The sequence below is a fragment of the Lethenteron reissneri genome, chromosome 37 (assembly GCF_015708825.2).
Source record: "Lethenteron reissneri isolate LAM-NWPU_2019-01 chromosome 37, ASM1570882v1, whole genome shotgun sequence".
NCBI classification, from domain to species: Eukaryota; Metazoa; Chordata; class Hyperoartia; order Petromyzontiformes; family Petromyzontidae; genus Lethenteron; species Lethenteron reissneri.
In genome coordinates this window covers 3,316,761-3,343,716 of record NC_083815.1, presented here as the reverse complement: position 1 = coordinate 3,343,716, position 26,956 = coordinate 3,316,761, and the positions used below count along the sequence as shown (strand labels likewise).

At 52.9% G+C, this 26,956-nt stretch overlaps 2 protein-coding genes across 3 annotated transcripts in view; one reads left to right on the top strand and one right to left on the bottom strand.

Annotated features, from left to right (window-relative positions):
* The window catches only part of LOC133351369 (receptor-type tyrosine-protein phosphatase O-like), a 48,981-nt gene that overhangs the window by 14,619 nt on the left and 7,406 nt on the right, over positions 1–26,956 (bottom strand). For both annotated transcript variants that reach the window (XM_061566512.1, XM_061566513.1), the window contains exons 2-7: positions 26,443–26,566; positions 9,191–9,305; positions 7,825–7,893; positions 4,317–4,352; positions 3,080–3,161; positions 54–144 (exon numbers count right to left, since the gene is read on the bottom strand). In XM_061566512.1, the coding sequence (XP_061422496.1) occupies positions 54–144; positions 3,080–3,161; positions 4,317–4,352; positions 7,825–7,893; positions 9,191–9,305; positions 26,443–26,566 (517 nt within the window). The remainder of the gene's footprint in view (positions 1–53; positions 145–3,079; positions 3,162–4,316; positions 4,353–7,824; positions 7,894–9,190; positions 9,306–26,442; positions 26,567–26,956) is intronic.
* LOC133351453 (uncharacterized) lies at positions 15,555–21,999 on the top strand. Its single transcript, XM_061566678.1, has 2 exons — positions 15,555–16,954; positions 21,738–21,999. Exons 1-2 carry the CDS (start codon positions 15,680–15,682, stop codon positions 21,747–21,749), a joined length of 1,287 nt encoding a protein of 428 aa, XP_061422662.1. The 5' UTR covers positions 15,555–15,679; the 3' UTR covers positions 21,750–21,999.

Sequence of the window (26,956 nt, the reverse complement as noted above, 5' to 3'; positions counted from 1 at the left end):
ACACGACGGGCGAATCGGCGTCTCTCGGCACGCCTCGTGCGCGAGCGACTCACACGGCAGGATGTTGGTGTAGCGATTCTTGCCCCGATTGGCCAAGTGGTCGGCAGCTTCGTGCGAAAACTCCGCTCCTATCAACCGCAGCTCCTGCGGAATCCACACGCAGAGATTATTAGCACCATTCGTCACCCGTTTCCCGTGCGGTGTTGTTCTGTGACTTGACTGTAATTGTCGACTGGTCAGTCTCGAAATAATGTGCCCGAGTCATCGTGTACGCTGCAGGGAATTCATTATTCAACGTTACGTTTTTAAATGGGATATGGCTGTTTGTTTTTTTGCTACGACTTCGCTTCACTCCTGTGCTTGCTTGAACTTCATCTTCTTGGTTCTTTCGGTAAAGTCACGTAGAAGGGAAGTAATAAAATAATAAAAATAAAACAGAATTATTTTATTATCTTTTATAATTATTCTTTTATTACTTCCCTTCTACGTGACTTTACCGAAAGAACCAAGAAGATGAATCCCTGCAGTCACGAAAGCTTTAAATCGAAATTGCTTGAACTTGTTTCGCTTTAGTCATGTCGGTGAGCCAGATCACTCTCGCTTGTGAGACTATCCTCGTCTCTTTGAGTTCTCACCCGGTTAACCAAATGCACCTCAACTTTAGAGGTGCCCTCTTTGTCGACTTTATAGATACTCGGGGTAAGTTCTGTTTGCGAGCACCTGTTAAGGCTGGGAACGCCACACGGCTGGGTGGTGTGGCCAGCACCATTCATAGCCGGGCGAACGTCCTCTCTCTCGAGTACCGATATTTACACACCGCACCAGGTACTCATTTGAGGCTGAGTCGGCCTAGGAGATTCCCAGACACAGGTTCAAACATCACTTGCCGTACCTACTAGCAGCGGGCCCTCGGAATGTATTGGGGGAACCAGGTTCGTAGCGCAAGTGCGACAACAACTGCTCCCACCACTCTTTGTGTTTGCAAAACCCTCGCGCACGCACGCACACACGCACGCACACACACGCACGCACACACACACGCGTGTGCGTTCCCCATGGCAGGGGGGGGGGGGTCTCTGGAGAGGGGGGGCAGGTGTGGCAGAGGGCAAAGCCACTGCCCCCCACGAGGTTGTCCAGTCGTGACGTGGGCGGAGAGGTGTTGTTGTTCCACAGGTCACCTGATCCCGGAGCAAGAGTGTAAACGCTTCGCCGAGCCACCATTGCGGGTTTCACTATTCGGATTGGATACTCAGTTTTAAGTCAAAATGTAAGATCTATTCTCTTGGGTCTCCGTCGCGTTGTGTATTGTTCGTGGTCGTCTCTTTTGTCCGGTCTCGTTCACTCCGCGGGCTAAAGGGCAATGGTCGCTTACGACTTGCGTAGAGTTTGTGCGAGAGGTGTAAATGATTGACCGCCCGTAAATGGTTCAATGCTGCTCGATTAATATTTGCGTGAAGTGTGATAGCATCTGAAATACGTATACGTCAGACTTGTGCGAAGAGGAAGTGTGGTAAAAGATTGAATCCTGCATGAATAATAATATTTGAATGTGATCTGTATGAAAATGTAATCCAACTTTAATCATTTGAAGGTTATTTCTCAGCATTGGCATGTTAAGTCAAAACCAGTTTGATTATGGGAGGGGGTGGAAGTTTGCTGTGTGAGGAAACCAGAGAACCCTGGGGTAACTCCTGCAGGACAGAGCGAGAACTAACAAACTCCACACAGAAAGTTGCCCGTGTCCGTAATCGAACCCAGGCCCTTCCTGCCGTTAGGCGCGAGCGTCACCACTGCCACCAGCCACCCCACCCCGTATGATAACGGCCACGATATCAATGTGTCTATTATAACCTTGTTTATTATTCGTACTGGGCGGGTGGGATTGTTTTTTAATTGGCGACTGGACGAATGACTCACGGTCTGGGAGCTCTGGTTTGTGGGTGGACAGTTGCCCTTGCTGGCTCTCAACAGCTTCGTGGCAAGGTTAACTGGGGAGTTGGGGGGTGCGGGACCTGTCTGGCCTCTGGGTACACAATTTGCCTGCCAGCGGGTGGCTGACACGATGGGGTCTGCTTGCCCAATCGGGGCGATTATGTCAACAGCACAGAGCAGCGAACGTCTGCTGTGCCCCCAGGGCTTCATTCAGCTGGGGACACGTGGAGGTGGCGTTGTTATTTTTTCTTTCTCTCTCGCTGTCGCCGGTCGCTCAGCACGGGTCCGAAGGCCAAGACACGCCAAGCGGCCAGCAACAAACGGCACCTTTTTAAAGCTGTAACGGATAAAGAGCTGAACTGAGCGGGCTTATTGTGGTAAGAGCTTTTTTGGGGGGGAGGAGGGGGAACAGACGATGGGAGGGAATTCCAAAGTGGAGCACGGTGAGGGCAGAAGCAGCAAAAGAAGCGTCGTGGCCTGCAGTGTGGTGAGTGAGTGGGTAGGTGGGTGGGTGGATGAGTGGGTGAGTGAGTGTGTTGTTGTGACCTGCAGCGTGACGGCTGGACACGCTGTGGATGTAACGAAACAGTCGTGTAGACCTAGTCCTCGTCATGGGTGAAGGAATCGGCGAGCTGTTCACTCCCTCGCCTGGTATACAGGAGGTCGTGAGTTCCATCCCAACCGTGACGCCTGCTGCTGTATATTTGGAGTTTGCATATTCGCCCCGTGGTTTTGAGGATTTTCCCCTCCACATTTAGAAACATGCGTTCAGATTATTTGGCCGCGAAACATTTCCACGTGATAAGCCACTTTGTTGAGCTATCATTTGTGGCCAAGTCATCACTGAAAAATAACTGTATAGCTCAGGGGGCCTTACTTGGTTATAAACCAAAAGTAAGTTTAGTTTACAGTCAATTTCACCGGAAGATAAATTATGCTAATAGCGATAGAAGAGTTATAAGGAGGATCTGTCTGGGCCGGCAACCCTGAAACATTTTTTTCGCAGCCAGCGCACACCACAATCCCGAACAGCTCTCTCGCTATGAGCTCGGCTACTCGTGGCCGTGTACCTCCTCCTCCAGTCTAGCGGTGACCGCCCGCGGGGCAACTGGTGAGAAAGAAACGAAGCCGTGTCAGGGGCCCCCACCTCAAACTCCACGGTGAACTTGTAGCCCGAGTCGCGAGACATGGCGAGGACGTTCTGCCCGAACTCGGACATGGGTACTGGGCTGCAAGGAGAAACGATGTGAGACAGCGCACCCACGAGCAGCGCACACGGTGCCGTGCGCGCGTGTGCACGGCCCCCTTCTGCCGATCCGCTGCTGGATGACCATCATTCAACTACGCTGGTTAATGCAGGTCGGTAAAGGCGGGCGGCCGTAGAACTCGGGTCGCAAGATTCGCCACAGCTCCACCCGTTAAATCGGCGAGTCTGTGGTTTCCCTACATGTAGATGTGGGAGCGGAGGGGTGCGGTGCCAAACAACTGAATGTAGTTGCGCTGCCATCTGCTGCCCACCATGCATGCTGTAAACCTACAGCACCTGGCATATGTGGTGGTCGCCCATCCGAGCATGATTCGGGCTCAAAAGCTGGTTAGATTCTGAGCCTTGCGCGTGCGGTGCTCTGTTTAAAGTGCCCCGTCTTGAAGGATCAAGTGGTGAATTAAAAAAACACCCCACCCCTCCCCTCTAACAAAACACAAAACATTTCAAAATAAAAGCCCCTATAATAGAGGTTTTTTTTGGAACTAGACCACGCAAATACAAATATGTCGTTAAATTATTTGACGACTCAAATTGTAATTGTTGTGGGTTTACTCTCCAACACACCGGTGTGCTGTACTAGTAACGAATTGGCACGTTCTGTTTCCGTGACAAACCTAATAGGCTGTGTCGGGTGGTGGCGGCTTTAACGACACGTTTATATATTTACGCGATTTAACCCAAAAAAAACCTCATGGATAATATTTGTCGGGAAAGTCTACGTAATAGAAAAGCACCTCTCTCATCTCATACGTGGACGGGCGGGCGTGGAACAACGTGATGCCCGATCCACAAATACGAAGAAGACATCACGGCAATGATACACTCCGCTACTGCTCCTGACGCGGTTAACTGGCTTAGACCACCTGCATGTTAAATTGCAGTTGTTGCTTTACATCGACATCAGCCATACGAAAGAAGAAGAAGAAACGCCAGAACAATAATAACTTCTCAACAGGGCTGTAGCCTCCCCCTGATGGACGTAACTCCGGTAGATGCGAGAAGTGAGGACTTGGCTCCTTTACAGCGGCAATAATCTGACTCCCCCGCCTAAGAATTAACGCGGTCATGTAAGTCTCGCGACTCGGCGAGGTCTCATCCGCGCGCCGCCACTACTTACTGTTTGTGCTTTTTTCGCCTCCCAAAGCTCCTGCCTCTGTTGGGTGGGGGAGTGGAATAAACGAAAAAGATACAGCGATAGAAAGGAATTATGACGCGCGTTTTCCTGATACGTTTATAGCAACGCACAACCGCGCACAATTATTCTAACTATTTTCTTATTTTTGCCAGGTAAGGCCCACTGAGATCTATAGCTATTTTCAAAGGCGACCTGGCCACAAATGATGGCTCAACAAAGTGGCTTAGCATGTGGAAATGTATAGCAGCCAAATACTCTAAAACGCGTGATGTTGATTCTAATTGTGGAGGGGAAAACCAGAGGTCCCGGAAAAAATCCACGTGACCACGGGGAGAGAGACATGCAAACTCCAAATATGCAGGCATCGTCAGGGTCGGAATTGAACCCACGACCTCCTGTATTCGAGGCGAGGTATTCAGAATCAGAATATGTATTTATACCGGAGGAATCGGATGAGGTATAAAGCTATTTTCACAGTACAAAACATGATAGGAGTGCAAAGTATAGAAAAGGCAAGAAAATCATTAAAAATATAGAAAATAAAATATAAACTTTTTATCTTACCAGGTAAAGCCCACTGAGGAATTAGCCTATTTTTAAATCCTTTATATTAAGTTCGCTTGCTTGCGTGCTTGGTTGCTTGCTTACGACCGTGCAAACCTTTCGGTCGTTTTTTAACCCACTTCCCGTGATCCAATCGAGCTGACATTTTGCACACAGACTCGTTGTGCGAGACAATTAATGTTCGTGAAATTTTTTTCCCAAAATTTTACACTGTTTATGGAAAACAAATTAAATATTTAATTACCAATTGCTTAATGGTGGCAGGCAATCATCTGACCCATAGGTGGCAGCCATCTCAAGCCAGAGGACGAGAGGACTCTAGCCGCCACGCATATAAAGGATTTAGAGTGAAAAACTTTGCTTTTACGGGTTATACTTGTTAACATCTGGGCACCGTGGCACCCTATCCGCGCTTGTTCACGCCGTTTACGTTCACCCTGGTTTGATGATGATGCAATGTGTAACACGCGCAGTATTTTGGTTTGATGATGATGTAATATGTAACGTGCGCAGTATTTCTGTTTGATGATGATGATGATGTAATATGTAACACGCGCAGTATTTTGGTTTCATGATGATCTGTAACGCGCCCAGTATTTTGGTTTGATGATGATGTGTAATGCTCGCAGTATTTTGGTTTGATGGTGATGCAATGTGTAACGGGCGCAGTATTTCGGTTTGATGATGTAATGTGTAACGCGCCCAGTATTTCTGTTTGATGATGATGATGTGTAATGCGCGCAGTATTTTGGTTTGATGGTGATGATGTGTAACGCGCCCAGTATTTCAGTTTCATGATGATGATGTGTAACACGCCCAGTATTTCGGTTTGATGATGATGATGTGTAACGGGCGCAGTATTTCGGTTTCATGATGATGATGTGTAACGCGCCCAGTATTTCAGTTTCATGATGATGATGTGTAACGCGCCCAGTATTTTGGTTTCATGATGATGATGTGTAACGCGCCCAGTATTTTGGTTTCATGATGATGATGTGTAACACGCCCAGTATTTTGGTTTCATGATGATGATGTGTAACGCGCCCAGTATTTCGCAGGCGTCAATGTCCGTGACTCGAGGCGGAACCACGAGCAGTGACACTCGGAAGCCGGGCTAAAGAGGCGCGGGCCTTCAAGCGTCTCCACCAGATTTACTAGACCCGCTCCTCACTCGTCGAGGGTCGATGACTCGGCACCCTCATGACCAAACACGTGTTGCTAATGAAACCGGTTACTTCAAGAAGCGATGCATACGGACGACACATTCTGTTGCTTCACCCCATATTGTCAGTCGATCAACAAGAACAATGCTTCTATGGCCGTATGTAAGCGCCTTGCTTTACGCGTGCGTTTATTTTACTGGGGCCATCCACACCCCACGTCACCACTGATAATTGAGAGTTGACTGTCATTTACTGTGAAAGCAAAACACGAACCCATGGCAATGCGATAGCTTGCATTTGATTGTGTAAAATTACCAATTCACATCTGGAAGTCCGTCGACAAAGTAAACATGGAACGTCGGGCCAACGTTAGTCCAATGGTTCCAAGCACATGCCAACGTTGCAAGTTTACTGGGTAGTCGCAGCTCGGACTGAGCGGCATCCATTGGTTGATTTTGTATTCCCACGGAGGCACTGATCTCCATTGGTTTGACAAGACCAGCTCCCACAATGCTCGGTGTCTCGTGGTTTCACAAGACCAGCTCCCACAATGCTCTACGTTTCGTGGTTTGACAAGATCAGCTGCCACAATGCTCTATGTCTCGTGGTTTGACAAGACCAGCTGCCACAATGCTCGATGTTTCGTGGTATGACAAGACCAGCTGCCACAATGCTCGATGTTTCGTGGTTTGACAAGACCAGCTCCCACAATGCTCGATGTTTCGTGGTTTGACAAGACCAGCTGCCACAATGCTCGATGTTTCGTGGTATGACAAGACCAGCTGCCACAATACTCGATGTTTCGTGGCGTAGCTATAGCACGGGCTCCCGCAATGCGCTGCGAGCTATGATGCACATGCGCACGTACGGCCCTGTTGGTCATTCCACGGCTGGATCGGCGCTTACCCCATGCCGTTCGAATCGTGGCGGGGGGGAGGGGGTAAAACTGCACCACGCTGGTCAGTGCGTGTTGGTGGCGGTAAAGAACATAGATTTAGGCTGCGTAGAAGTACAGCACAACAATGCATTTTTCCGCACCACCCTTTGTTGCACATTACGTAGACATAGATCAAGTTACAACAGCAGTCACACCGCAACAACGTCACGAGGACGAGATATGATAAACACTCCTCAGAGTAAACGTGCAACGTTGTCAATTATATGTTGTCATTAACGGTGGATCACACTCGTGTTGGACAACCCAGGGCACGCAGCCAAGGTGTGCATCTACAAGAGCCGTTTTGTTTTGCGTTGCGCTTTGCTTTCTAAAGTATTTCTCGGAGAGATTGTCGTTCAAGTTGATCTTGTTGACCTTTGTGGGGGAACTTGTCTAATTTGGACCCCCGACGCAGGCACACAATGGCCTGCTCTTGCGAACTCCGTCACGGTGGGCGGGGGTGGGGATCTTTAACGTCCAATTAGAAGTGGACGGTGCGCAGCATCACCACGGTAACTACACACTGCGGTAATAACCAGGGTGGCCAATGGAATTCGAACCGTGAAACCCCTGCAACGAGCGGCAGACGCGTTACCCCTGGGCCGCGTCACCGCCGTTGTGGACGTGTGTGGCCGGGAGAGTAAAACAAACAAACAAACACATCAACCATAATTCGATCGGTCAAATTTTGACTATTTTTTTTCTTTTTGCACATCACTGTATTTATCATGAGCGCATCTTCACAGCGCATCTTTACCAATCGGTCGCCGCTCGTGGTGTCATCACGCAAATTGCATAACAGCGTCAAAAACGAGGCATCACCCACTTTGTAAAGGGTAGCTTTCCGTCTCCGTTGGCCACAGATAAGGTCACTGCTGAGCCAGAGCCATAGCCCCTGGAAAAAGATGGGGGGGAGGAGTATTAATGCACTTGGTGGCACAACGGGCAGATGGACGGACAGACAGAGAGGAACACTGAGAGATACAGGCGGACAGATAGCCAGATACGGTGACAAGCAAACAAAAGGTCAGTACTATAGTTAATAAACACATCACGTAGTACAAACACATCAAAGCTTATCGTCAATAAAATGGAGGGAATTGAAGAATATTCATGATGTGTTTTTTTACATCGCGAATCTAATCAGGTTTCACGAAGCAATTATAATAATAACTGTGATTTCCATACGAATGCAATTTCAGATTAAATATATTTGTATGAATGCAGCAACTGAGTTCTTACCTAAGTATTATTTTTAATGATATATTTATGATAAATATTGTTCGCGCTAAGCACGAGAATCACCGTGGGGGTACAGTGCAGCGTTTGGAATATTGATCTCACCTAAAGTGCAACGCGAGTTCGATTCCCAGACATGGCTAACTCCAGTGGCAACTATGCGGATGATTTTATCAAAACAACGCAAATCTTTTAACTCTACAACGATTCATCTTTAATCGGACCGTCATTGATATCATCACAAACCATCCTATGTTTTTGCCGATCCAGCACCACCCCGGTTAACGTCGGGGATGCGTTCCTGAAGGGTGCGACGACGACGGATATCGAAACGACGTCAATCAGAGCGACTTACAGAGGTAGCTGATGGTGGAGGCGAAGGGCTGAGACACGACGGGATAACGAGAAAGGAGCGAACGATGCCGTCAGCGGCGTAATTGTGCGGGGTTGAGACGACGCTAATCGCGTAGCGGTGTTATGAAGGTGATGACGTATTTGCGAAACGACGTGAAAGGGGGAAGACGTCAATCGGCGTATTACTGTGCAATACATACAGGGTGCTTCAACTTTTTTTTTAACACTTCTGAGAATTTGCAACAATACCACAAGAAATGTGCCTTCGGGCTCTGGAGGTCACCTGGAGAAGATTCCGGGCATGTGCTGACAATGATGGCGAACAAGTGGAGACTCTTTGACTTTTTGAAGCTATTAACATTACATTTGTTATCACGTCACAGTGCATTGTCCGTTTCTCCCCCCATTAAAAACGATAGTCCCATTTGTCTTGAAGCAGCCTGCATATGCTGCGCATACCCCGCCTTCACAAGCCTGCACACTGACAGGTCACGGCAGAATCCCAGTCGGATAACTCCCACCGCCTGAAACAACCTGGGGAGGCTCATGTCCATCCAGCAGTGGATTGACAACGGCGTGCCGAGGACGCGTCTCCTCACCTGGGGTGTTTGGCACGCCGGAGTCGCAGGAAGACGCAGGCCGACAGCAGAGCGCCGACCAACGCCAGGGCCACCACGGCCGGCAAAACCGCGTCCGCCGAGCCCGCAACCTCGCCTGCCCGGGTCCCCGTCATGGGCAGGTGGAGTGGGGGGAGTGGGAGGGAAGGGGATACGTGACACGGGAATCGTGGACTCGACTAAACTAAACTATATATATTTTATTTCACCCAGGTAAGGCCCACCGAGCAATTAGCTTTTTTGTTGTTGTCAGAAGCCACCTGGCCATCGGAAATGATGGCTCAACGAAAGTGGCTTATCGCGTGGAGATGTTTAGTAGCAGCCAACTACTCTAAACGCGCGTTGCTGATTCTAAATGTGGAGGGAAATACCGGAGGACCCGGAGAAAAATCCACGCGACCACGGGGGGAGACAGAGAGACACGCAAACTCCAAATATATAGTTAAGCATCAGGATTGAGATCAAACCTACAACCTCCTGAATACCAGGCGAGGTGGTTTACATCTGGCCACCGTGGCGCCCTGGACAACGGTGAGACCATGTCTCCACAACGTGCAGTACACGTACACAGGCCTTTTGTCTATTCACCACGGGATCTGAGCCTCCCCCCCCCCCCCCACGCTGTGCAGAGCCGTCCCGAGGGTAACGGTGAATCGGAGCCACCACCCCGGGCCCTGCGCTTTGGGGGGCCGCGTGCTTAGACGTCACGGTGTGAGATTAACAGTCCCGGTTTAGTTTAAAGGCGTCGGGGGAAGGGGGGGGGGCACACTGTGGGATTTGCCCCAGGCCTCGCACCCCCCTATGGATGGACGGGCCTGCTGCTCAGTACAGTTTGGTAAAGGCTGTGAACACAGACATAGACACGGGAGCATAGAAGTACGGAACAACAATGGATTTTGCCACGCTGCTGCCATATGTTGCCTTCACCAACCGACACCAACCAGCGCGGTGAAGTATGGTCAAACAAGAGTGACAACAACAGCGCTGTGTAAATGTACACGTGCGAAACAGGTGAATGCCAGCCCTCGCGAGTCGATGACTTTCACAGTAGCGGAGATACCGGATCCTGGGATAATGGATGCATAGAGATGAATGGTGTTCTCATTTTGTCATCTACAAAACGAGACACACACACACACCCCACGCGTTCACGCGCGCGCATCACCCAGTAGCAGGACACAGCAGCTCGTAACGCAGCCGATCCGTGGTTTTGTTGACAAGTTACGCCAAGTTGGACACGCGCACACACACGCGCACACGCGCGCGCTGTCCCTGCATCTCGTCCATTCATGCCACGGACGTTCATGAACATTCATTGACATCCGAGCAGAAAAACCACGAGAACAAAAAAAACACACACAACCGCTCATCACAACGGAAGAGAGAGAGAGACAAAAAACAACCCTCCATCACCATCTCGCCTTTTGTTGCTTCGCATTACGCAACGCCGTACCCATTATAAACGCATCTCATTTACCCTCGCGTCGTCATCCACTGCCACATTGTCCAATCTACGGTGAATTTTCGTCAGATGATTCCTGTTTGCTCTCGTTGTCATCATGGATTGTTTAGTTTATATATACATCGCCACCCCGGCCTCCTCCCCACCTTTCTTCACATAGATGAATATAACTCTTCCTGTGGTGACGACGCAGGTTGGTGGATGACTCATCCACAATGTCCAGAGATCGACGCTTCGACTCGATCTCCTGGCGCGGCAGTTTGAAACCACAGGCATCGATCTGCCTTCAATCCCCCCCTGCTTTCCGTCCAGCAACCCGCTGAATAGTACGTGGGTTCAACACGGTTAGCCCGTCTGCAGGTTGCATGTCGTGGGATAAACTGTGGGTATTCTCATGTTTTTTTTTCCGACAGCGTCTGGAGGGGGCTCTAATTGAGCTCTTTCGAGTAGAGGCCCTTTCGCAAGCAGTGGCCGCCAACCAAGGCAGAACTGGGTGAAATCGAGCACCGCATCCAGTTAAGGTCGCGTGATCTATGCACCGGTATTGAGTTTCCCTCCTCCATCCAACTTCTACCAACCCGCCAAGACCAGCGTGGTCAAACTACGGTGAACCAACCCCCAATATTAACGTGGCGTACGGGAGCCTCAATACAACAATGGATTAAGGTCAAGGTCAATAGTTCATCATTGCCAATTCCCTTGATGCCACCGAACCTCGCCATCCCTTCCCTGCGCTTGATCCTGTAGCTGTCGTAAGTTTGCCACCTGTCCTTCAAGGTCTGCTCTTCGCAGTCTCCCATCAACTGGCTTCAAGGCCTCTCCCTTGGCAGCTGAACTCTGTGTGCTACCCCAATTACCCGTCCGGGTAGCCGACCCTCTTCCACCACCCCGCCCGGTTAGGCCAGCTAAAGCTAAAAACACATTTCATCTATGCATTAGACGAGGCGTCAAGTAACGAATAGTGTCCAGGTGGTGAAACCGCCCGCCGAGCGTGTGAACGTGAACGCGTCGCCGTGCCGAGCGACGTCTCTCCACACCTCCCGAGCGCCCAAGCACTGAGAACGGACGCCGATGTCGAGATGTTAACTCCCTCGCCTAGTATGCAGGAGGTCGTGGGTTTGATCCCCACCCTGACGCCTGCTGTTGTCTATTTCGAGTTTGCGTGTCTCTCTCTCTCTCCCCGTGGTCGCGTGGATTTTTCTCCGGGTCCTCCGTTTTTTTCCACCACATTTAGAATCAGCATCACGCGTTTAGAGTATTTGGCTGCTATACATTTCCACCTGATAAGCTACTTCGTTGAGTGATCATTTGTGGCCAGGTCGCTTTTGTAAAAGATCTAAGAAAGCTTAGTGGGTCTTACCTGGTAAAAAAAAAAAAGTTTGGTTTTAGTATGTGGGGTTCCCCCCCCCCCCCCACCCCTTCCAAAAGAAGCTCGAAAGCTTCGTATCCCATCGGCTCTCGCCGTCCGTCTGCGTGACACGTGGGTCGCCGCGATGACCCCGCGTTCCTAATGACCGCGGTGCGGTTCCCCGTCGTCGGAATCGCCTTCGCGCGGAGCCGAAAGCACGGACAACTTTTTGAACCTCCAGTTGGAGCCGACGTGAGATATCAAAATCCTCCCGCGCTACTATTTACGTGAGCGATGCTTTCGGCGAGGCCCTATTTTGGGGTGCTGGCGGGGGAGGGGGGGGGGGTGTGAATTTGGCTGTCCCATCGGCATCTTAACACCGGAACCCCCCGTGCGGTGACGGTGGTGGAGAGTGCAACGCCGCCCTCCCAGGAGCGAGCGATACCCCCCCCCCCCCCGGGGTGACGTGCCGCTATGAGCTTGAGAGTTCGAATCCCGGTCACCGCTAGGCCTCGGCAAGGTAAGGTAAAAGGTAAAAACAACGAGCCTACCTTTACCTTACCACTATACAATCACTTTACCATATTCTTGGTTCTTTCGGTAAAGTCACGTAGAAGGGAAATAATAAAATAATAAAAATACCTGACTTTACCGAAAAAACCAAGAATATGTATCCCTACAGTCATGAAAGCTTTAAATCAAAATCACTCTACCCTACCTTTTACCCTTTAGCAAGGTAAAGTAAAAGGTAAAAAACAACGAGCCTACCTTTATCCTACCTTTTACCTTACCCCATACAAATGACCCGATTACAGGGTAATTACTGGGGTACTACTACACACGAAGAAGGTTTGTAACAGGTAAATGCTAGGTAGAGCGCTTTATTCATATAGAATACTCTCGATGATTCCTATTTTAAATGGAGGCCACGGACTGCACTACGGAGCTTGTAGCGAGCGGTAAACAAGGTATTTACCGGGTAATACTTCGCGCTAGCTTTACCCTCCCGCGTAATTCTTCCACGTTGCCTTTACCCGACCCTCTACCTTACTTTTCGGCATGTCGACACCTTTACCCTTATACCCGGTAAAAAGGGTAAATTACCTTACCTTGCCGAGGCCTAGTCACGGATGGACTCGGGCCCCACGTAGTTTCCCTGCGGTTGATAAAAAAAATGACTTCTACCTCGTGGAGAAGTCAACGTCGGTTGTTGGTTGTCCTTTGCGTATAATCATCACTACCGTGCCATGTGAATGTGGAATTTCCAGCGCTGGCACAAATCTGTATACGTGCCATGGGAGTGCTCTCACCCCCAGGCTCCACTGAGTGAGAGTCCACTTTGTGGCTTCTTGATAACTAGAAGGTGATTTATTTACAATCCGGTAAATGCCAATTGAACAAATGTCTGCTGGACATTTGTGAAAACGAGCTTCATCGTTCATCGGATTTCTCCAGGATCAATAACGATTCTCACCTCTTGCCCCCTTTTATGCACTGTAAAGAAGTTCCACTGCCCGAAACGTTGCCCTATTACACACTTTATCTTTTTTTTTAATACCACCGTGTTATCGATGAATGTGTTGAGCCTGTTGTGTTCTTTGTGCTTGTGCACTACCTACGGACGCAGTACCACCAAATAATGAAGTCTCATTGAGACTAAAGTTTTTTTTATAAGGGTTAAGGCCTGTGGTTGAAACAAAGAGCGTGTCGTATGAGCTTTGCTTGGGTGAAGAATCACACGCGGCGTTCCATCGTTCTTTTACAACCCTTTGCTATCCATTTCTCAATGAAGGCCATCTCATGCCGTGCCGGTCATGTCGCGGAGAAGGGGGGGGTGTTTGACCATACTTCACCACGCCGGTTGGTAAATGGGGTAGTCCCTGACCAAGTTCAGTTATCACACACCACTGATGTGACCGGGAATCGAGAACTCGCGGTGACAGGCGGGTTCAAATCTCAGTCCGCTAACCGCTGCGCCACCGCTCCCCTGCGTGGTGCCCAACGGGCCGAGTCAAATTGTCGCCTGTGACCTGGCGATTGTCCCTTGACCGGAGTTGTGCAAAGGGAGTGGAGACCTCCACTCTGCGGCGCTCAGCTCAAAGGGCAGGCGGGGGCTGCGCATTCCCGGCATCGATCAATAACGCGATAATAATTTACAGCTCGTTGTCACTCCACTGCCGCGAACATTCATAACCGTGGCGGGTGAAACGAGTGCACGCGTAAGCGAGGCTTGCATTGAGCAACTCTCTTCGTTAGGCACATTGTTGATTTGCTTATGATTATCATCATCATGCGTTTCGCTGTCACAAAAAGCACTTGGATATTAAACGTATACGTCAAATGAGAATTGAGACGATGCTCATCTACTGCTTGCAACCTTGAGCCAGTGATGGAAGATTCCACGTTCCTAATGGCGAGGACGAGTCTATCCATAGGACAACCACCGTTGACTTCCCCGCAAAGTGATACTCGTTTTATCGACCTCTGAGGGATGATGGGCTGAGTCAACCCCCAGCCAGGATTGTAATTCGCAAGCTTCCGATTGCGAGCCACTCGCTCAACTCAAGCGCTGAGCCGAGCCACGTGGCCGGGTTAAACTGAACTAAAAACTACACTATGTTTTTTTATTTCATCAGATAAGGCGCACTTAGCCCACAAATTATTGCTCAATGAAGTGGATTATCACGTGGAAATTGATAGCAGACAAATACTCTAAACACACGTTTCTAAATGTGGGCGGAAAAACCGGAGGACCCGGAGAAAAATCCACGCGATCACGGGGAGAGAGACACGCAAACTCCAAATATACAGCAGCAGGCGTCAGGGTCGGGATCGAACCCACGACCTCCTGTATACCAGGCGAGGGACGTAACATTTTGCCACCGGTGGCGCCCAGCAAGTAAGAGTTGAGACAGCGACCCAGAGATAAACCGCTGGGTACACCGATGGGAAAAGGAAGCGATCGTGCCAAATTAAGGGTACGCGTTCGCTGCCTTTAAACAGCGAGCTCGAAAGCCAGCATGAAAACCAAGCAGGCAACGCCCTAAAATGGGACAACGAATGCCGATTGGCTGCTATATAATACCACACGGAGAAAATAACACGCTGGGAATGGCCACGCACGCTAAGCCACATGGCTTTAGCTATGCAACACACGCCCCCCCCCCCCTTTTTTTTGTTCAATGGTTCTTGGGCTTTCCAAGCGGGCTCCCATAATCAGCATAACGAGGGTAAACACGGGCCTCCGAACGCACACAGTGACCTGCTTACGTTCAGGCTATTTTGGTGGCTGGGCGTGACTGCGTGCGGGTGGGTTGGTTGTGGGGGGGCACGTGGGTGGGTGGATGGATAGTTGAGTGGGTCGATGGTTAGTTGGGTGGGTGTCTAAGTGGGTTTGTGGCTGTGTGGGTTGTTGGGTGGTTGGTTTGGTGGATGGATGTGTAGGGGTGTCAGGGGAAGGATTCCCACCAATAGATGGGTTAGTGGGAGGGGTGATCGAAGAGATATAAGGAGAGAACGGGCGGGAAGAGGGGGCCTTTGGCGGGAACGAGATTGGGACGGCTGGGGGACAGGTGTGGATGGAAGGAAAAGAATAAAGGACGAGACCCCTGCAATCTGGTGTCGGCTCCTACTTTACATCTGGTGGCAGCGGTGGGATCTCATGGCTACAAAGAAAAATCCCCGCGGGAAAGAGCCAAGGGAGGAGGAAGCAGGGGCCGGGGATCCTTCCCATCCCGGGCAACAAGGGGGCCTGCTATCAGAAGCAGCAGCAGGGGGCCCGGATCGCCTGGAGGACACCATGGAGGACCGCATGGCCCGCGTGGAGAGGGCACTCCAGGAGCTCCTACAGAGGCTCCCTATGGGGGACCCGCCAGCACCGGGACCCCCACCCCCACGCGTACTACGGGAGGAGAGGCCACGGGACCCGGAGGCCGACCAGCCGGCCGGGCAACCAACCTCGTCACGCCAGCCGCCGCCGGTCCCGCCAAAACCCCCAGGGCTAACCACCCAACACGGAGAGCAGGTGGCCGGACGGCCGCGTCGGCTGGGGCCCGTCGACAAGTTCGTGGCTGAGGAAGAAGACTGGGAGGAGTTTGTCCGCCGATTCGAGGCTGCCTTCCACGCTCTCGAGTGGACAGACGAAGAGGCACTACGAGCGCTGCCATCCGTTCTGGGCAAGGAAGCACTCGCCTCTTACACCTCCCTTCCCTCGCACAGCAAGACCACGCTACAGGCGGCCTACGAGGCTTTGGGGGAGATCTATTGCCCGGCGGAAGGGGCCTTTAAACGGTTCCAGGATCGCCAGCGAGGGGCTAAAGAATCCCCTTTATCCTACAGGGGTGCACTGCTCGTGTTGGCGAGGAGAGCTTTCCCTCGCCTGGCTGAAGAAGCGCTCGAGGATCTCGTGGTCGAGCACCTCATCGCCTACGCTTGCCGCGCCGGCGTTGTAATGCCCGTGGTGACGCCGGGGGAACGCACCTCGCTGTGGGCTGCCCGGACCATCCAAGCCCACGAGCAGGTCATGGGCCGGGCGCCACCCGTGGGCCCGGTAGCTGGCGCGGCGGGGGGGAACAGCCGAGCCGTTGCCGCGGCACTACTGGGTCCAGCGACACCAACCGCCGAACCTGCACCGTCGCCACAGGCTGCCTGTGGAGCAGCTGGGGACGGACCCCCGACGTCTGAGACGGAGCCATCGCTACGGGAGGTGTACGCGGCGATCCGGGGACTGGCGGAGCAGAGGGACCAGGGGCGCGACCAACCGCCGCGTCGCTGGCAGCCGCCTCTACAACATCGCGCCGAGCCCCCCCGACGGAACGCCCCGTGGGTCTGCCACCGTTGTGGTCGAGAGGGGCATGTGGCGAGGGGGTGCCGCACAGAGCCGGAGGCCGCCAACGTTACCTGGAACCCGCCGGGGCCGAACGCCGACAGGATCCAGGCGAGTGACGCCTTCCCGCCCGGCCTCTCGGTCGGGCCGAGCAATTATAATTCCGACGCCGCGAACTTACCGGGAGTCTCCTCGGGGTGGGCGCCGTCAGTGTCGTTCCCCGGTCCCCATTGTCCGGGTCGGGGGAAGGGAATCGCGCCGGGGATAGCGCCGGGGCCTGGGATTGCGTCGCGACCAGGGGTGGCGTCGCGACCCGGAGTGGCGTCGCGAACGGACGTGACGTTGCATCCGGGAGTGACGTCGCGGCCAGGAGTGGTGTCGCGGATCGCGCCGGGAATTGCGCCGGGGCCGTGGACCACGTCGGGGATCGCGCCGGGGCCGGAGACCGCGTCGGGAGTCGCGCCGGGGCCGGAGACCGCGTCGGGAGTCGCGCCGGGGCCGGAAGGGACGTCGCGGGCGGACGTGACGTCGCGGGCGGAGGTGACGTCGCGGGCGGAGGTGACGTCGCGGGCGGGCGTGGTTTCACCGGCGGGCGTGACGTCGCGGGCGGGCGTGACGTCCCGGGCGGGCGTGACGTCGCGGGCGGGCGTGACGTCGCGGGCGGGCGTGACGTCGCGGGCGGGCGTGACGTCGCGGGCGGGCGTGACGTCGCGGGCGAGCGTGACGTCGCCGGCGGGCGTGACGTCACCAATTGCCTGCGACGCCGGCGAGTTGCCAGGGGCAACGGCCCGGGGGCGGAGGCAGCCCACAAGATTGACAGTGCGCCCTGAAGCAGTTCCACGGGCTGCCTCACCACCGCTTTGCGGCAGATTGAGACGGAACCAGGGGGACCACGCCCCCGTGACAAAGGGAAGGGAGGGGAGAAGGGAGGGGCTCACGGGAAGGCCCACCCCCCAGTCCCCACTGCCCCCTACAATGGGGGGGGCCCCCCACACCACAAGGGGGGCCCATCCTACGTCACCAAAGGGGGGCAATTTGCACCACACAGAGAGCCCAGCCCGCAACCCAGGGGTAAGCCCACACTATGTAACAAGGGCGCGTTCACCCTGCTGCGACGCACTCCAAAGGGAGGAACCCCATCTTCAGTCCATTCACATCCATCCCCCATCATTTCACCATGCACCACAGGATAACGAGACGCCGCCTGGTCAGTGGCCGGACTCAGCCACACAATGGAGGAAGCTGGCAAGGCGGGTGGTAGCGGCCACGTCAGGAACCTCGGTCCTGGTCGGTGAAATCGCGGGAGTGTCGGCACGTATCTTGGTTGATACGGGGGCATCAGCCACGATCATCTCGAGCACCATGCACGAGATGCTGCCGGATAAAATCCGACCTTTAGTCCCCGTCAAGACAACGTTCATTGCAGCAAATGGAGGCAGCATGGGCTTCCTGGGCCAGGTTGAAGCCCCGATACAGATTGGGCAGCTTTCGGTAGCAGGACCCATCCTTGTCTCCGCAACATTGCCCGTACCCTGCCTGTTGGGGACGGACTTTCTGAGGCGGATGCCAATGAAAATCGATCTGGCCAATGGGCGGGTGGAAGTCCAGGGAACGCATCTCCATTTCCTAAAGGCGGAGGGAGCCAGCCGGGGAGTACCCTACGTGCAGGCTCTGGTCAGTAAGTCTGTCTCCATTCCCCCGGCAGCCCAGATGCTGATTCCGCTGCAATATCGGTCTCCCCTCGTGACAGCCCGACCAGACTCACCCATCCTGGTGTCTCCGGCATCAGCTGCCATGGATCGCCATGCGCTGGTGGGGGCCGAAACTATTGTACAGAGGAACCAGCATCTGTTCATTCAGGTGCTGAACATCTCCGATAGAACAGCGACGGTGCAGGAGGGAACAGTTCTGGCCCACGTTAGTCCCTTGTCACTAGGAGCCCCAGGGACAAAGCCCGAGCTTGTAGGCAGCATCAGCCAGTCCGAGGACAGAGGGGCCGAATCGTGGATGGACCAGCTGGCGGGGCCTGAGCCGGGATTGCCGCCCGACCAGAAACAGCAGCTGCACTCATTATTGCATGAGTTCTCGGACGTGTTCAGCCGGGGACCGTTCGACCTAGGGCGCACAAATCTGTCGCAGCACCACATTAACACGGGAGATGCCGCACCCCTGCGCCAAAACACATATAGAATGAGCCCAATGGAAAAAGGGCACATTCAACAAGCGGTGCAGGAGATGCTGCGGGCCGACATAATTTCTCCATCCTCGAGTCCCTGGGGGGCACCGGTGGTCCTAGTCAAGAAGTCAGACGGGTCACTGAGATTCTGTGTGGACTTCCGACGCCTCAATGCCGTCACGCTGGCCGACGCATATCCCCTACCACGTATTGACGACTCATTGGATGCACTGGCGGGAGCAAAATTTTTCAGTACGCTGGATTTATTGTCCGGGTTCTGGCAGGTCCCACTAGACGCGGACTCCCGGCCTAAAACAGCGTTCCGGACACCACAGGGCCTGTTCGAGTTCAACTGCCTGCCTATGGGCCTCCAGACTGCGCCGGCGACGTTCCAACGCATAATGGAGTTGGCCTTAGCAGGCCTCCAATGGGAAACGTGCCTCATCTACCTGGATGACGTCATTGTCTTCAGCCGATCATTCGAGGAACACATTGACCGATTACGTCAGGTATTCCTGCGGTTCCGGAACGCGAACTTGAAGCTCAAGCCGTCGAAGTGCCACCTTATGCAGTCGTCGGTACGCTACTTGGGCCACGTCGTCAGTGAGTCTGGAGTGGCTACAGACCCGGAAAAGACGGCCTGCGTGAGGGCCTGGGCTGTTCCCACAACGGTTCCAGAGGTACGCCGGTTTGTGGGTTTCGTTTCTTATTACCGCCGGTTCGTACCCAACTTCGCAACCATTGCCAAGCCCTTGCACGTGTTGACGGCGAAGAACCAGAGGTTTTATTGGGGCCCTCTGGAGGAAGAGGCATTCCAGCAGCTGCGCTCACGTCTGACAGATGCACCACCATTGGCTTTTCCGGATTTTGGCCTCCCCTTTATCCTGGACACGGACGCCAGCGATGTGGGCATCGGCAGTGTTTTGTCGCAAGTCCAGCAGGGTCGCGAGGTGGTTATCGCCTATGGTAGTCGCGTGCTTTCATCAGCGGAGCAGCGCTACTGCGTCACACGTAGGGAACTCCTGGCAGTCGTTCACTTCGTGCAGCAATTTCGACCCTACCTGTATGGTCGCAAATTTACGGTCCGCACTGACCACGCGGCCTTGCAGTATTCGCTCCGCATCGACCAGCCTTCGGGCCAGCTGGCCAGATGGATAGAGCGCCTGCAGGAGTACAGGTACCAAGTAGTGCATCGCAAAGGGACCAGACATGCCAACGCAGACGCATTGTCCCGACTGGCGCCCCAGGGCCCTTGTGCATGCACCACAGGCGGGGCACGCTGCAAGGAGGCGAGGCCGGAGGGGACAGTCATCGCTCCCGTACGCACGGCGGAGGACGCACAGGGTGAGGTCCAGCTGACCGACCACGACCTGGGGCTGACCTTGGACGATTGGCGACGGCTACAGCTGGAGGAAGCCCCACTGCGAACGCTACGCGCCTCAGCAGAGGCAGGGGGGGAGGAGTACATCGTATGGGAGGACCTCCTCATGCGATGGGACCCGACAGGGCGCCGACGATGCCTGGTAGTTCCGGAGTCGCTGCGTCAACAATTGGTTATGGACGTACACGGCCGCCAGCTGCTGCACCTGGCGGGGCGGAAGACACTGTACACATTACAGAGTCGGTACTTTTGGCCAGGTATGACCGCTGATGTGCATCGATGGGTCGCTACCTGCGTCGAATGTGCGCGGCGAAAGCCGCCACCCCGGGTAAGCCGGGCGCCCCTACAGCCCATCACGGTGACCAGGGTCAACGAATTGGTTGCGTTGGACATCCTGGGACCACTGCCGGTCACGCCACGGGGAAATAAATACCTGTTGGTCGGAGTCGAGTACTGCACGAGGTGGCCGATGGCGTGGGCCCTCCCGGACCAAACGGCACAGACCATCGCCGATGCCTTCGTGGGAGGCTATGTCCTTGATAAGGGGGCACCGGAGCGGTTGCTCACGGATCAGGGCAGGAATTTCTCCTCACAGCTATTGAAGGACGTCTGCTCTATCCTGGGCACTAAAAAGGTCCGAACATCTCCGTATCATCCCCAGACCGATGGGATGGTAGAGCGGCTTAACCGCACCATAGCGGCCATGCTGTCCCAAGTGGTGGACGAAAACCATTCCGACTGGGACCTCCACATTCCATCTGTCTTAGCGGCGTACAGGGTGGCCCCACACGCGGCGACGGGGTTCTCGCCGTTTTTCCTGATGTACGGACGGGATCCCGTTCCGCCTATTGAGGTGCAGTTGACGGACATTCCCGCAAGAGCCGACGCATGGCCGAAGGCACTAAAGACCTCCCTCATTTATTTGAGAGAGGCCCGCCAAGCAGCCGAGGCCGCATCGGCCACGAGCCAAGAGAGTAATGTACGGATACGGGAGAGGACAGTGACAGCCAAGCCCTTCAAAGTCGGGGACCAGGCATGGCTACACTGTCCTCAGGTGCCGGTTGGCCTCTCACCAAAGCTGCACCGACCCTGGAAAGGGCCGGTCGAGGTCATTAAAGCACTCCGACCGCAGTGCGTCCAGGTCCAACTGGGTAAGCGACGATGGTTTGTACACCCCACCCGCCTTAAGCCATACATCTCTCCACCGTCATCTTCACCAACATCACCACCAACATCACTGCCAACATCATCATCATCCCTACCCAGGCCAAGGTCGCCGACCACCACGCACCGACCGGCAGGGGGTTCGGTGCCCTGTGTTCCCTTGTCACCTACAGCACCCCATGTGAGGCCTGACGGAGCGGCGGCACGAGCGGGGGCCGGAGAGACAGCGGCGCCGGGCAAGGCGACACCAGCACCACCGAACCAGGGACCGCGACGAGAGGGCCTTCGAAGGAGGGGGCCGCCACGGTCATCTGCTGCCTGTGGATGTCCGGGCTGTTACGGGATGCTGGCTGGAGACCTGGGCAGGCCGCGCAATTGATTTCGTTGTGTTATGTTGCATTGTATGGTTGTGGGGGGGGTAAGGGCTGTCGTCACTGTCAGTGGGGGGAGGCATGGGGAGATTTAAATGGTCCATGGGGGAGGCAGAACCGAGGACGGTTATTTTTTTCTCCGGGGGGGGGGGGTGATGTAGGGGTGTCAGGGGAAGGATTCCCACCAATAGATGGGTTAGTGGGAGGGGTGATCGAAGAGATATAAGGAGAGAACGGGCGGGAAGAGGGGGCCTTTGGCGGGAACGAGATTGGGACGGCTGGGGGACAGGTGTGGATGGAAGGAAAAGAATAAAGGACGAGACCCCTGCAATCTGGTGTCGGCTCCTACTTTACAGATGGGTGGATAATTGAGTGGGTCGATGGTTAGTTTGGTGGGTGGGTGGCTAAGTGGGGTTGTGGTTGTGTGGGTTGTTGGGTGGTTGGTTGGGTGGATAATTGAGTGGGTCGATGGTTAGTTTGGTGGGTGGGTGGCTAAGTGGGGTTGTGGCTGTGTGGGTTGTTGGGTGGTTAGATGAGTGAGTAGTTGGGTGTGTGCTAAGATGGGTGGGTTTTTGGATGTGTGGCGAAACGGTTGGGTTCTTGGATGGGTGGTTCGGTGGATGGATGATGGCAGGGTGAGTGCGTGAGTTGGTGGGTGGCTGCGTTCATTTGTGAGTTGGTGGGTGGCTAGGTGAGTGTGTCGGTGTGTGTTGCGGCTGGGAAGCTTGGGAGTGAGAGCAGTGGACGAGAGATAGAGACGAGGGGAGGGGGGCAGGAGCACGGTGGGCGTAAGCCGGAGCCAACGCTGGCCTCACGAGCAAGGCAGATGCAAATCTATTTATAAGATGGCTCTACATTTGTGTCGAGCCGCTCGTGACAGACCGCAGTGTTTACACGGGGCACCTCTTCCCGTTAGCGTCTCGTGATAAGTGCCGCCGGAGATCACGGCCAATTTGCTCCGCTCGGTCACGGGACAACCCTGTCCGGGGTTTAAAAACAAAACCCGCCACAACGGCGAAAGAAACAAAAAAAGGAGTGAAGAAAGTTGGGGTGGTTCCACCGGTGGTCGCCTAAAGTCTGTCTGGGTGTATTTGGGCGTTTCATCGTGCCAGGAAAAAAAGACCGAGAATAACCGCACCTGGACTATTTATGGGGACTCATTAATCTCAGAGGTTCCGCGTTTACACGTTCACCAGAGCTGCATACAACAGTTGAAATTGGCAGCCCATCATTATCTTCTTGGTTCTTTCGGTAAAGTCACGTAGAAGGGAAATAATAAAATACATTTATTTTATTATGGTTTATTTTTATTATTTTATTATTTCCCTTCTACGTGATTTTACCGAAAGAACCAAGAAGATGAATCCCTGCAGTCACGAAAGCTTTAAATCGAAAAGCCCATCATTAGTTTCATTTGACTCCAAATTAACGCTGTAACGATCAGACCAACCTCTCTGGCGATTCGATGAATGGTCACAAATCGGGGCTGCGATTCGATGGAGAAACAGGTAACCGTAGATTCATGAACCTTTTCGCGTTGTGATCAACGTAGTGGCCGCTAGTGACTGCAGGTGCTACATGAATACATTGGATACAACATAGACCAGTCAGTGTTGCTGCACACAGACGAACGTATCGCGAACTAAAGAATGGACATTGCTCAATCGACACTTCCCAACTCTATAAACTCTCGTCTCTCTCCCCCCGACTCTAAACCCCGAACAGACTTAAAACAGATCAGTTGGTTAACAAATATCAGTGATCCCATTTTACACTCGGCATAAGAAATAAATCACGCAATGACATAATTTACTTATCAGGTATATAGTATGCATCGCTTCGGAGTCACCGAAAGCAAAAAGCGATTTCATAAATGTGTATTTATTTGAAATTTTTTGTCAGTCATCTGCACAGCCACTTTCTTGCAGAATTTAGGGCTCCTGGGGAAATCCTGGGATGTCTGCCGAGGTCAATGCCCTGAAACAGTTTAACGGGGGGGGGAGGGGGAAGCGTGATTGCTGGGATTGCACACAATACTGCGGCAGCCTTTAAGTAAAACTACCCGTGCATGAAAGATCAGAATTGGTGTTTGTTTTTCCTGAATAGTTGTTTTTGCTCATGTTCGTGCCTTCCCCCAGCCATCGTCGACTCCCTGCCCATATTCAAATTTAGGCTCAAGACCTTTTTTATTCTTCGTCTGCCCATCACTGACTGCCTCTCACTCTCTCTACAAAATAAATATGCTCACTTTTATTTCAGTGCATCATCGTGAGATGCTATCGCATTATGAAGATAAACAACCACAAATTGTGGATTAATTGCACAGTGTGGTGGGAATAACGCGCAGACGGTGGTTGGGAATTAAGCATTCCGATTGTTAGAATATAAGTTTGAATCGGGTCTACTTGTCATCATCATACATCATTATCGTCGTCTTTGAAATGTTATCACAATCATCTTCATTGCATTACATGCAATCATTACCATAATACCTTATGAATGGCATTCCCAACATCAACATAATATATTAAAGGTAATCATCATCACGACTTGTTAAATATCATTACCATATTATCATTATCACCACCATCATCATCAGCAGCAGCAGCAATATCACCGGCAGATATATCATCAGCATAGATGAAATGTTAGTTTTCTTTCTCGCTATGGGAGGCCGGTGGAGAATCCAGAAGAAGGAAAACAAATCCCCAAGCTGAACAGGAGGAGAACATATCAACTCCTGGCAGATAAGCGCTCGAGTCAGGAATTGAACCTAGGCGCATCTTGTGTCGAGGCACTGCACCACCCTGCTGCATGTCCTGCCGCCCGCCCGCCCTCCTGCCTTCGTGAAGTGGCCCATTGAGGTGTATATTTTGACAAATATGCGGTCCAGCTTTCATGTATACGTTCCCACAACTGCCCGCCACCACTCATGCACAGCCGCTAGACATTGCTATTTAAAGCGGCCAAATGTTAGCAATTTCATTATAATTTCCTGCAGAGGTCAAGATGAACATTCCTCTGTGGCATAGCTACACACTGCAGCAACTGCCTTAGTGTATGCGTGCACACTGTGTGTGTGGAGGGCGGGGGGAGTAGTGGCGCAACGGTTAGCACAATGCACTACGAAATCTGGTGATTCGTGTGGCTGGCCGTGGTGCTGGCCACACCACCCCCTTGTCAGCTCTGCTGGTCTTAATGGGTGCTCGCTGTATTCGCCTTAACAGAATGAAGAGTGGATCTTTGTCTTTATATAACAGACATGTCAGAGTTTCCAGTCACCCAAGCCGCTATTCTAGACCCAAGTAGATATGCACGAATGTATAGAAGCAACGCTGTACCCAGGTCGTCCTCATACGAATTATTTTCAATTATTTTCTTGAGTTTGTTTTGCATCTCATCTTTGTCGATGTTTGTGAATCTAAGTGTTGTAAAAAATATTTTAAAGAAATACTTACGCCAAGTATGGATATTCGTATTTAATCGTGGACATTTGAGTCATGTGATTTGTGTGTGTGTGCCTCCGTTTCCTGTTACTCTGAAGTCTCTTTTCTTTCTGCTTTTATTTTATAATATAAGGCTGCACTTGTTTAACCCTCGGGGTTCTCTTGAATAGGAATGTTTAGTCTCACGGGGCCCTAACCCGATTACAAATAAAGGATGCGGATGATCGAATGAATGTGCTCTTTAGATTCATGGAATTTCACTCGAGATCCATCGAGATTCATCAATCACTGCCCAATTCCATTGATGAGTGTTTGCAGTGGCGTAGCTATATTGAGTGTGTAGGCGGTGCAACTGCCCCCTGGGCCCACGGTACAGAGAAGCCCAGGCACCGGCTTCAAAGTTGGGGGAAATTGGACAGATAGTGTGGGGAGCAGGCTCATTTCATTCCTTGCACCAGGGCCCATCTCCAACCGCGCTGCTCTGTACACTGAGCATTTTGGTTTCGTGTGGAATGACACCGGAGTACCCGGAGGGAAAAAAAAACACACACACACACGTACGAGGAGGTAGCAACTCAAAGGTTCACAACAATGAATTCAAGAATCCATTGCCTTGCTGGCATCTCGTGGCCACCCCGGAGGCCAATCAAACGAGACCTGGCATAGCTCGGCAAACTTTCAAGCCGAGAGCTAACCAGGCTCAGCGCCCTGCTTAGCTTATCTTTGCAGAACCGCCGAGACCAGGCGCACTCTGGGCGATGTTGCCGTAGGCAGCTCGGCAATGGAATCGTGAATTCCCGGGAGGGCGGATGAGGAATGAGAGGAGGAACGATGTGGAGCAAGGTGGGGGTGGAGATGAGTTGGAGATCGATGGGGGGGGGGGGGGGGCACTCGCCTAGGCTTGACAACGACGTGGTAAGAGATTGGTGCCAGAACGATGTGGCCACTACTGGAGCATGTTGGCAAAATAAATTCGTGGAAAGCGGAAACAAACGACGAAACGTGCAGTGGACACCTTACGGGATATTTGCTCATGGATCGTGATGATGATGACGGCTCACCTGGGCTCTGCACGGCCAGAAGGAGCGAAGGGGGGCTTTGCCCCCCGCTGTTGACGCGTACCCATCCGGAGGAGCCCAGCCCTACCAGCGATCCGCTCTCTCCGTCGGCGCTCGCTACGTCGTCCTGAGAGACACGCACAGGCACGCGGGGACGATTCATCGCACTGGGTCACGGTGGGTTGGTGAAGGCAGGGGCCCAGGATCGGTTCAGGTGTCACTCGCCACTGATGCTGGCCATGGCCCCGGAATTAAACTCGGCTGGCCGGGTTTTTAGTATCGCGCGCTATCCGCTGTACCACCGCTCCCTGGATTGAATACGAGCAAACCGATTTGGATTCATATCGCGATGTCTAAGCGCGAGACCGCCGAACCGAAGAAACACGTGGTTACATTTAGTTTGCAGATGGCGGGCAAAGGAAAAGAAGGAGGGTCGTGAACTCGGACTTGAGCAGGGGCAGGAAGTCAACGGCGAGGGTGGCCGGGCGGAAGGGAAATTCCGGCGGAGGAGGATAAG

What these genes read in the sequence shown, in the direction of transcription:
- LOC133351453 (XM_061566678.1), top strand. Translation starts at nt 15,680, where the DNA reads ATGGCTACAAAGAAAAATCCCCGCGGGAAAGAGCCAAGGGAGGAGGAA.